The sequence below is a fragment of the Cavia porcellus genome, unplaced genomic scaffold (assembly GCF_034190915.1).
Source record: "Cavia porcellus strain 051 isolate PalLab524CR breed Dunkin Hartley unplaced genomic scaffold, mCavPor4.1 scaffold_3, whole genome shotgun sequence".
Taxonomy (NCBI): domain Eukaryota; kingdom Metazoa; phylum Chordata; class Mammalia; order Rodentia; family Caviidae; genus Cavia; species Cavia porcellus.
Window position 1 is genome coordinate 21,080,814 of NW_026947486.1, and position 12,414 is coordinate 21,093,227.

Sequence of the window (12,414 nt, forward strand, 5' to 3'; positions counted from 1 at the left end):
TATTTTTCAAAGTAAAAATGATCTGTAACTATCAAGTGTTGTCTTTGTCAGGCCTGGACTTGTCCTTGACTTACTAGTGTGTTTCTGTAGCCATCCTATTTAGCACACTCTTTTTGAGAGGTATTAGAGATCAAACTCATGACCTGGTGCTTGCCAGGCAGGAGCTGAACCTGAGCTATATCCCCAGCCCCTATTTAGCATACTGTTGAATTCCTGTGTAGCGGAATACTTGTTATCATATCTGAAGAATCTACTAAGTGAAAATAACATCTTACTGTTTTGATTTAAATTTTTCTGAATTATTAAAGCCATTTTAAATAAATTATCTACCAGTATCTTTTGTCTATTCATCATTGATAGTCCTCAGTGTGGTCTCTTGACTAGTGTGCCATCTTCTCCTTCTTATCAATTGTAGATATTGTCTAAGTATAGATTCTCCAAGCTGAGCACTTTCTCTATTTCAGCAATTTTCATGTTGTGTCTCTGGAGTTCTGAGACCTTTTTTCAGGGGAATTATCAAGGTAAAAACTATTTTAATATTAAGACATTACCTGGGAATGTTGGCACATACCTGGAACCCCATCACTGGGGAACCTGAGGTAGGGTGATTGCAAGTTTGAAGGAAGCCTGGGCTAAAGGGTTCCTAGACTGCATAATGAGTCTCTTTCTCAAAAAAAACCCCAGAAAAGTCAGATATTGTTTGCCTTTTTCAGTCATTTTTCTCACAAACATACAATGGAAATTTTTAGAGGATTTGTGATGGGTGATGAAAGCGTTGGTCTGATGGCTAGTGGAGTGTGTGAAACAGAATCCAGCTGTCCTCTATTGAACCCAGTATTCAAGGGATTTAAAAATGCCTCTCATTAATTTTTGTCTTGGAAAACATGTTTTTCAAAAATGTTAGTATTAATATATAGTTGGTTGAGTGTCATTATATTTAAACAAATAAACATCTTTTTAAAACATTTTTCAGTTTTAATTTCTTTTCTTTCTTTTTTTGTACTGGGGATTGAATTTACACCCTTGTGCTTGCCAGGCATGCACCTATGCTGAGGAGCTAAATCCCCGGCCGTAGTTATAATTTCAAATGCAGTAATTATCTGTAGAAATAATCCCTCTACATAAAAGCTCTTAGGGTCCTCCATAACTTTGAGGACTAAAACGATCCTGGTACCCTGAAAGTGAGAATAGCAGCTTTGGTATTGCCTGTTTAGATTGCTTACCGTTTTTTTCAGAACCCCTACTCATTCATGAGGGTAACTCTGGTAAAGACCACACTGTGAAAAGAGCACAGTGATTCCCTCCTGGGGCTTTATGCTTGCAATTATGACAGGAGGAGAAAGTGCCTTGGATTAAGGATTAGCCCAGACCTCAGAAATAAGCACTGTCTGTGGCATTTTAGAGATTAACATCTGAGATCTGTGTTTTCTTTAAACTTCTCAGAATGTAATAACTAGAACTAGAATTGGAGTATAAACTAGTTTATTTTCTGAGCTCCATCTTCATGGAAGACATGGAAGTAGTCCTGTCCTTGAGTAGCTCAAAGTGTAGTGGACAACTCGAAGATCATTTTATGTGTGTGCCAACTGTCATTATTTTCACTGTTATATTTGGGATTATTTTTGATTTTTTATTTTAAGTGATAGGACAATACTCCTATCTTGGTAAATTCCATAATGCCTCTCATATCCACTTTTTCCTTTCTCATTCTTCCTTTTCCATGTTTATGATATTTAACATACATTATTTATCCAGAAGGTCAATGTTCAAGTCAACAGTTTATTTTGTGGAGTAAAAACCAGAAATATTATTGCTTTTCTGTACTTGTTAGTGTTGAAATATATGACATTCATTAAATTTTCCTTTAATGGTTTGTGTTAGCTCACCAACATATTGGTTTATACATTTGTTTTTTCTAAGTGGGTCAGTTGAGATGGGAGTATTACTTTATTTGAAACAGCACATGTCAATGTCACTAGTGGTTACCAACATACCATTCCACAAACTAGCTCTGTCCTGTCCACACCCACCACCTGGCTCTTACCTTGGATTTAGTACAAGTGGTGGAATTATGTACTCGTCCTTCTATTTTCCTTCTTCCTCTTCCAACTAAATTCCCTGCATCAAAATTGAAAATAGAAAAGTACTTTCCTGTCCTTTTCTTCACTATCTTGTCCAGCCTACTGCTGCTGCACTTGTCTCCTAAAATAGTATTTGCATCATGTTGGTTCTCAAAAACCAATGACTCCACTGGCTTCCTAGGTCCTTTATGACCTATTTCTTTCTACCCAGTTGCTTGCAGACACCTACCTAGCTGTCCTTTAGTGAGGCACAGATGCCAGCTTCGTTCTCATCTTCAAGTCTTGGGTCATTTCGTTTCCTTGGTCTGGAACACCTTCTCTCTTACATGAAATCTTTTCTAGTTTATAGCTCCTCTCACTTCCTAAAATGCCAATTTCACTTTTACTCTACCAGCTTAATGTTTGATTATGTTGTTACTGCATTATGTGAATTTTCTCTCCCCATCTAGATCGTAAATTCTTTGAGTTAGTGACAAAATAATACTTTTAGGGCTGGGGATTTAGCTCAGTGTCATGAGCACCCGCCTGGCAAGTGTGAAGTCATGAGTTTGATCACAGGTGCCCCCCCCCAAAAGCCCAAAATAATATTCTTTTTGTATTCCCAACTCCATTTTATATTGAAAGGTATAGATTTATTGGCAGCCATATAAATCTGTTGATTAGCTGTTAACTCTTCCTCCTCAACTGGAATTTTTCTCAGCAAGCATTTATTGAATACCTACTTTAAGAGCATCAGAGTCTCTGGGACAACAGAAATGAGAAAATTGGATCCCTGGTTCCGCAGTAAATAAATAAATAAATAAAATATGAGTCACAAGGCTTAAGTGAAGAGATTGTGCAGGCAACATTGATATCTGAACAAACGTGATAGTGAAGGAAAAGCCTGCTTGAGGTCATCCTACATAGATTGAATGGGATTTTACCAGACTGAAAAAGAATGGGGATGGGGATGGGCAGGATTCCTTATAGCAGCTGGTTGGTGCAAAAGCATGAGGACCTAAAAGTGTAAATTGCTGCTGGGCATGATGGCATATGCATGTATCCCTGCACTCAGCAAGCTGAGGCAGGAGGATTGCTGTGAGTTCAAGGGCATTCTGGGCTACATAATGAATTTAAGGCCAGCCTGAACTGCATAGTGTGACCTTGTCTCAAAAAACAAAACAAAACAAAACGAAACAAAACAGTACAGTACATTTGTCATTCTATAGCATAAGAATTGGCTCTAAGACTCCCTGCAGACAATAATATACATGGATACTTGAGTCTCTTATATAAAAATGGAACAGGATTTGCATAGAGCCTATGCATATACTCCTATATCAACTTTATTCTTTACATTACACATAATATCTAATGCAATATCAATGATATGGAAATAATTATATAATGTCATTCAGAGAATAATGACAAGAAGTAAACATCTGACATTGCTTTTGTACAGAATCTCCACTCTCCAACAGTTTGATCCTTCATTGATTGAAATGGCAGATAGAGCACCGATGCATACAGAGAGTCACCCTTACATGGTCTCTGTGGAGATGACAAATTTATGACAGTAGATAAATCCATCCAGGTATATGGGATCCAGATTTGATAGAGCCCTGAATGTCATGCAGAGGATTTTAAACTGTATCCTATAGTCAATGATGAAACAGTTTATAATTATAATTAAGAAAGTGATTAGGAGAGCTGAGTATGGTGGTGCATGCCTGTTATCTCAGCTACTCAGGAAAATGAAGCAGGAAAGTGGTAAATTTGAATCCAGCCTGGGCAATTTAGTGAGACTTTGCCTCACAATTAAGAAGGATGGAGAAATGGCTCTGCAGTCCTGGATTCAATCTCCAGTACTACACACAAAATAAATGTGACTAAGGATACATGTTAGCTTGTAACAAAAATATCAACAATAGAACTTTTCCCTCTGATTACCCTCTTCCTTAGACCTCCATTGCCTGATAAGTCCTATTGTTGGGAAAATGAATCAAATCTTATTGTTCTTGACCTGCCCAACATTCTGGTTGATTTCATGCTCATGGCCATCAAGAGGTTTGGTTTGTTTCACATGTACCATTCTTGGGATTAACATCATAGTGCAGCCCTAAGGTGTTATAAAAAGAGCACTGGACTTGGAGTTCCACGGGACATGGGTCCAAATTTCAACTTTAAGTTATTTCCTCATTTTTCTGCCTTATTTTTTTCTCTTGAACATCCTTATACTTGCAAAATAATATTAGAGTATCAGAATGCATTATCCATGACCAAATATCACCTTTGCTGTTACCAATTATATTTACAGTATTTCTGCTGTTGACCTCCTTCCTATTCATGTTTTGTTTGATTTATTCAGTGCTTCTAGTTTTCCTCTGTTGAACTTTATTTCAATGTATTCATTAAGGAGACACTTTATAACCAAAATAGAGAACCTGACAGCTGCTTCAGGAAATGTTTCAAATGACATAGCTGAATTTAGCCAAGTTGTTTTTTTATCTCAGTGAGATGGGAGTTAGGATATAGAGTAAACTGGAAGGACTTTTCAAAATATAAAATTCATTTATTTGTTCCTTATAAAGCACATCTGTGCATGTAAGCAGCCAGCTTAGAGAATCAGTACCCAAGAATGAAACACTTGGAAGGGTAGCTTGACTTGAGGTGTGAAAATTTAAGTATATTGAAGAGAGTGTGTGGACTGGGCTTGGTGATACACAGCTGTAACCTCAGCACTCTGAAGGCTGAGACAGGAGGATCACAACAAGTTCAAGGCTGAACTATAAAGCAAGACCCTGCCTTAACACTGCCCCCAAATAAAGATGATGTCTGGACTTCGCATACATATATGACCTGACCGTTGGGAAGAAAATATCTACATGAGGTAATAGTTCAGTTTTATGAGTCAGAACCTGGCAGCATGCAGAGAACATCTGTGCAGGGAACAGAGTTGAGGAGGATTGGGAGATTAGTTATACATAGGGGTATTGTTCAAGAAAGCTGAAAGAAATTAAGGATGATAGGATCCAGATTTTCCATTGTCAGTGAAATAAAGTACAAATATAGGAAGGAAAAAAAAAACTAGATTGAACCCTCTCATGTTGGGTTGGAATCAGAGTTATAAGTGAAATCTATTAGTGTATTTATGTATGTATTGTATATATGTACAATTGTATGTAAGTTATCAATGTGGTCAATATATGAAGATGGAGATTAGAACGTATATGAAAATATATGTACATTTGTATGTGTATACCCTACATATGCCCACAGAAGGGGTTTGGAACAAGCAGCACCACTGTACCAATGCACAAAGTTTGTATCCAGATCTTACCTTCTATATAAATACCATTCTTGACTGAAAAGACTCAGGTTTCCTGGAATAAATGGATGATTTAAGAGTAGAGCACAAAAGTACAAAACAAGTGTGGAATGTCTTTTGTGATAGAGATTAAAGTAATTCTCAAAGCACTATGGGAACATGTCAAAAGGACAGTAGCTGGCATGAAAGAAGTTCCCACTGGCTACATTTGTTGAAAATTTGGCCTCTAAAAAATGATATTCATGGGTTATAACTCAATGAATGATCCAGGAGACCACTTATATATAAATACATAATGATTAAATAAATATTTTATAGGAAATGGTTTATTTACTTAGTGTCAAAGTACCTTATCAGAAAATAATCTCTATTACCAGGTAAAAAATGTATTAACATAACAAAAAATGTATTAACAGCAGGAGAGGCCTAGAAGATACTGCTTTTATCAAGTGATCAAATAAACATCATAATCAATAGGACAAATAAAAATCACAGGCCTTCTGATAGGATACAATTAGAAAACCATGGCATTACTTTCTCTGTTATTCCTGCCAAAGATGCATACCTTGAATCTTCATGAGCAAACATCAGATAAAGCAGAATCAAGAGACTGTCTGCAAAACAATTGGCTTATAATTTCATAGAGTGTCAACATTGTAAACCTTAAGGAAACAAGAGATTATTTCCATTATTTTGTATTTAAGTATGCTTTATGACTTAAGGTGCAGTCTATTTTGGAGAAAGTTTCATGTGCTGCTGAGAAACTGTGTATTCTGTTGTTGGGTCCATTTGATGGTATGTTGGTGGGGGAGTCTTGTTCACCTATTTATGAGAGTGCAATATTGGAGTCACCTGCAGTGATTTTTTTACTATTTATCTGACCTTTTATATTCAGTAGCTTTTTTGTTTTATAAAATTGGATGTACCAGCTTTTGTTGCATATATAGGCTGAGACACTTATTGTTGAATTCTTCCCTTTATCAGTATGTAGTGACTGTCTTTGTCTTTTCTAATCAGTTTTGGTATGAAGTCCACTATGTTAGAAAATAGGATAACTACTCTTGCTTGCTTTTGGACTCCTGTTGCATGGAGTGTCATTTTCTGTCTTTTTTTTTTTTTTTTTTTTTTTTGGTACTGGGACAAACTCAGGACCTCACACTTTCCAGGCAGGCAGTATGTCACTGAGCCATATCCCCCCCCCCCCCGCCCCTTTATTTTGCATTATTTTACTTACAATTTGTGTGTTTCTTTGTGGATATCTCTTGTAGGCAACACCTTAGTTGTTTTTGTGGGGTTTTTTTTATTTCTTTTTTGTTTTTTGAGTATTTTGAGACAGTGTTCAGGTTGTTCTTGGACTCAATATATAGTCCATGGTGGCTTTGAACATGAGGTGGTCCTCTTACCTGGGCCACTTGAGTGCTGGAATTATAGGAGTATGCTATCACACCTGGTGGGTTTTATGTTTTGATCCAATCTTCTAATCTCCGTATTTTGATTTGAGGGTTAAGATCGTTTACATCGAGAGTTATTACTGAAAGGTATTTATGAATAGACATTCTCAGGAGAAGAAAAATGGCCAATAAATACATGAAAAAATGATTGGCAACTTTGGACATTAGAGAAAAGCAAGTCAAAACAACTCTGTGATTCCGTCTTACTCCAACAAGAATGATTGTTATCAAGTGCTCAAAAAACTAAATGCCGGCAAGATCGAGGGGAAAAAGCAAACTTCAATGTTGATGGTGGGAATGTAAATTCATATAACCACTGTGGAAATCAATATGGAGATACCTCAAAAACTAAAAATAGAAATTCTGCTTGACAGATGGATGTATTGGTATATGCCTGTAAACCCAGAACTTGGGACTCTGAGGCAAGAGGATCACTGTGAACTTGAGGCCAGCCTAGGCTATACTGCATACAGACCCTATCTCAAAAAAAAGAAGGAGGGGGCCCAGGGTTTAGCTCAGTGATACAAATGCTAGCCTGGGGAGCACTAGGTCGCAAGTTTGATCCAAAAAAAAAGTAAGAGGAGGAGGGATAAATAATTCTTTTTGATAAAGCTGTACCTCTTATGAGTATCTTCCGGAAAGAATTAAAAGACATCATATTATAGTTCTATGTGAATATTCATATTTATAGCAGCATCATTCATAATAGCTAAATATTGGAAGTGGCCTATAAGTCCATCAACAGATGAATAGATAAAGAAAGTGTAGTATATATACACAATGGAGTACTACTCTGCCCTAAAGAAGGATACATTTGAATGATTTGTAGGAAAATGGATGTATCTTTACACTATAATGCTAAGTAAAATGAATCAGACACCAAAGATTAAATATTGCATGGTTTCTCAAATATGAGAGACCTAAAAGTATACATAATTAAATGAGCAAAATAAAAGAGAAATGATAAGAAATAGGAATGTAGACTGTGGAGATGCGAAACACTGTGGGGAGAAGGAGAGTAGAGTGGGGAGGGGGAGTAAAATGACGAAGATGCAATATGCATATGTACCAATTCCCCAAGATCAATGTAAGTATTATATATTGCAAACATATACAGGGCCAGGGATTTAGCTCGGCAGTGTGCCTGTTGCAAGTGTGTGGTCGTGAGTTCAATTCCCAGTACCAAAAAAAACCAAAAAGCCAAAAAGCCAAAAACAAAACAAAACAAAAAATATATACAAAGCAAGATCTGTTTCAGGTAGCTATTTTATATGGTCCTTCATCTGTCATTTTTCAGAAAATTTATCTTTTCCTAAATTTTGAATCTTGTCCAGTATCATTTGATAAATGGGGGAGTGGGAGACAATTAGCACTCACTGTAGACATGCTGATGGCTTGAAAGCATACGCTGATGTCAAATTCAAAGCCAAGAGTAAAAAAGCATGGACAGAAGGATGAAGGGTCTTGCTCAGGGGTAGAGTACTTGACTTGCAGGCATGAGACCCTGGATCTATCACCAGCACCACAAGCAAAACAACACAGCACAACATAGAAAGCAAAGCAAAACAAAACAAAACCAAAGACTGTCGAACATAAAGGAGTGCATTTCCATAAAGGAGGACAGCATATATGAGGGAAAATATTAAGATGTAAGTACTTAGCCTCAGTTGTAGCTGTTGCAGGTTATATGTTTATGTGTATGGCCCTGTGTGCTAGCAATGGTGAGTCAACTTATAAGTAAAATAAATGGTAATATGTTTATATGCCTAGTGTACTTTGTATAAATACAGTAGTGTCCCAAGGAACAATATACTTTGGAAGTGAAATAAGCCTGTAAGTTGGCAGTTTTTTCACGTGATTCTGTATAGTGCTGTTGTTAATTCAAATGTTATGTTATATGAATATTACCCAACAATGTTTGCTGGTTTTATCCTTCCTGAGTGTTACAGTACTCCTCAGTTACTTACAAATAACTACAATTATTTGTAAAACAGTAAAAAAATTTAATCTTTTAGAAGGAAATAAACCTATATGAGATAGCATATTTCCTAAAGTCCAAAGATTCTTATAGATTCACTGTTAACAATTTCACCAATATTAATACAGAATGAAAGAATAAACAAAGAGTAAAATACTTTCTCAGAATGATGGAGTGATGACAGAGAGAAGTAAGATTTTGTATGTGTTGTTAATAATAAGAGAAAAATCTGTCACTAGTTGTATGTTTTGTCCAATCCCCTAGAAGTGAAAGCTGAGACAGGGAATTTTAAAAGGTTCATTAGTATGGAGTTGCTGTCAGGAGAAGATGAGTGAAGGAATCAGGGTACAGGGGGAAAAGTCTAGCAAGGATGGATTATTGGTTGCAGAAAAGGAACTTGACAAAGGTTGCAAAAACTGTATTCATAGTATCCCAAGACCCACTTAATAATCACACAGCAAAGTTGGCATTTGTACTTAAGAAAATGGTGTTATCATCAATAATTATATACATTAATTAGCACCTTGGGCTGCTAATTCTCTTCCTTACAATATATAATCAAAAAATGGTGTGACCTGTTATTTAGTTCCCATTTACACAGATTGAAGCTATTTGTGTATACTACAGGATACTGAGAATGCATCTTTTACTTGTATTCATAGTTACTCTTAAGTACACAAAAGCACTTACAGTATCTGTTGTCTTGGTTTCAACCACTACCTTGATGAAGTTAATTCCCAAATGTTTGCTCCCCTCTTTATCTCTTCTGCCTTACACAGTGTCATTTTTTTCTGTTTCATTATCACACAATGAATCATAGTTAGTAATGTTTCCTAAGTGTCACTCACACTTAAGTCAGGCTAGTCACCTTATCACAAGTGGGGTATTGTGAAATTGAGCACATGATTTGGCGTTTCCTTTGAAAAAAGTATTACCTGAGAAAGTTACTTAGCATTTCTGAGCTTCAGTTTCCTCATCTGTGCTGGGACTATAATGTAGGAAAAATTAGCTGGGCATGGTGGTACATAATTGTAATTCCAGCCCTCTGGAAGGTGAGGCAGTTGAACTGCGAATTTGAGGCCAGCCTTGGCTACGTAGTGAGATCACGTTCAGCCTGGAGTATCTAGTAATATCCTGTCTCAAAAAGAAAGAAAATTTTTGTAGCACGTGTCTGTAATCTCTGTAATCTCACCACACCCAGGAATACTGAGACAGAAAGATTGCAGGTTTGAGGTCAGCTTGGGCAACTTAGTGATATCATGTTTCAAAACTAAACAAATAAAAATGACTAGAGGTGTAGTTCAGGTGGAAGAGCATTTGGAACATGTGTGATGTCCTGGGTTCTATCCCTAGTACTGGAAAAGAAATGAAATATGAAAGAGCTTCAAAACACACTAAATCAAAGAAATCAGACACACTGTATGATTCTATTTATATGAAATATTCAGTGGCAGCAAATCTGTAGAGACAGAAAGTACTATAGATTTTACCAAGGACTGAAGAATGGGAATACATTGTTTCCTGGATGGAGAGTTTCTGTTTGGGATGATGAGTTCTGGAAATGGATAGTGATGATGGTTGGACAACATTACATGTGTACTCAGTGCTACTGAATTGGATGTTTTAAAATCATTCAAGTGGTATATGGGGAGAAAAAAGAAAAAGTGGTGAGGAGTTGGGAGGACTTTGTTATCATCCTTTTGTTTTTCCTTCTGCACAGGAGCCATGGATAACAGAGGCTTTCAGCAGGGAAGTTTTAGTAGTTTTCAGAGCAGCTCCAGTGACGAAGACCTGATGGACATACCAGGGACAGCTATGGATTTCTCTATAAGAGATGATGTTCCACCCCTAGACCGAGAAATGGAAGGTATTGTTACTGCTGATGACCATTTCTTTTTAGTAAATTCTTTCAATTTATGTTCAAGCATGCAGTCCTGTGAGTATTAACACATGCCTAGATTCTTCTAATCAGCATCACCCATGGGATACAGTTCAATTCACTAAAAAATTCCTCCTTCATATCCCTTTGTATTCAGGGCTCTCTCTTCTGCAGTTCCTGGGACTACTGATCTTTACTTTTCCTGTAGTTTTATGTTTTTCTTTTTAAGGCTGTCATATACATGGAATTACATGCACCTTTTTGAAACTGACTTATTTTATCCAATGTAATGCCTTAGAAATTTATGTTTTTCTTGATAAGTAGTATACCCAGGAGTGAGAGGGCTGACTTACATGATCAATATATGTTTAACTTTATATGAAAATTCCAAACTGTTTTCCTTGTCTCAAGAAAAATTTAAAAAAGAAAAAATTTTATATAAATAGAATGTATCTATAAAGTGAAAATTCTGTTCATGGTTATTTAGTTACCCAATCACATCGTTCTCTTCAGTAACTATGGGTATGGTTGTACTATAGTTTACTTAACCAAGCTACTATGAGTGCATATTTTAGTTTTTTCTCTTCTTTTGTTGTTAGAGACAATACCACAATTATCAAATCTGTGTATGTGCATATATGTATATACATTAAAATATATTGGGGCTGGGGATTTAGCTCAGCGGCATAAGCGCCTGCCTTGCAATTAGGCAGTCGTGAGTTTGATCCCCGGTACTGATAAAAAGGGAAAAGGCAAAAAAAAAAAAAAATATATATATATATATATATATATGAGAGCATTTTGTAGTATGAGTCTATGAAAGTACTTATTTCTCCTATAACCTCTCATGTGCTAAATATTATTAGTTTTCATCTTTGTAATATGATAGAATGAATAAATAATTTCTTTATTTTTTTAAATTCTACTTTAAATTAATTTTTAATTAATCAAATTGAACATAATGTTACATATTTACTAAACATCTTGATTTCATTTTTGGAAGTTTCCCATTTAAATATTGTTCTTATTTTTATAATGGTCTCATTATCTTTTTATTTATTTATTGGAGCTTTATTTATTGAGCTAAATAAAGCTTTCCCCTTTAACTTTGAGTATCAGGTACTGGGGATTGAATGCGGGTCCTTTATACTGAGCTAAATTCCCAGCCCTTTTTATTTTTTGAGACAGAGACTTGATAAATTGCCCAAGGTGGCCTTGAACTTGTGATCCTCTTGCCTCAGCCTCACAGAGTACTAGGAGCCCTTCATGTATTATTACTAATCATTTTTCTGATGTGGGTTAAATGTGTATTTTTTTCTATTTCTTATTTGTCTTTTCAACTATTTCATTGGGTTACTGGGAATTGAATCTAGGAGTACTCTATCATTGAGCTACATCTTCAGTCCTCAATTTTTGGGGAAAGGGTTGAGAGAGGGTCTCACTGCATAGTTTGGGCTGGTCTTGAATTCACTGTGTAATCCAAGCTGGCCTAGAACTCACAATAATCTTGCTGGCTTAGCCTTCTGAGTGCCATGGATTACAGGTGTGTGCCACCACACCTGACAACTTTCTTTTTTTAATCTATAAATATTTTTAGGTTTTTTTTTAAATAGCCAGGTGTTATGGATTGTGTTTAGATGTCTGGCCCAAAGCTTCATGGAATCATAGATGGGGTCTTTTCAGGAGCAGATGGATCTAGAGTGTGTGACCCTGGTAAT

The 12,414-nt window shown here is 36.2% G+C and overlaps 1 protein-coding gene across 3 annotated transcripts in view; it reads left to right on the top strand.

The window, feature by feature from the left end:
- Nucleotides 1–12,414, top strand: part of Clcn5 (chloride voltage-gated channel 5) — a 186,450-nt gene that overhangs the window by 118,804 nt on the left and 55,232 nt on the right. For all 3 annotated transcript variants that reach the window (XM_013144280.3, XM_013144281.3, XM_063245531.1), the window contains one exon: nucleotides 10,538–10,684. In XM_013144280.3, coding sequence (XP_012999734.1) covers nucleotides 10,538–10,684 — 147 coding nt within the window. The remainder of the gene's footprint in view (nucleotides 1–10,537; nucleotides 10,685–12,414) is intronic.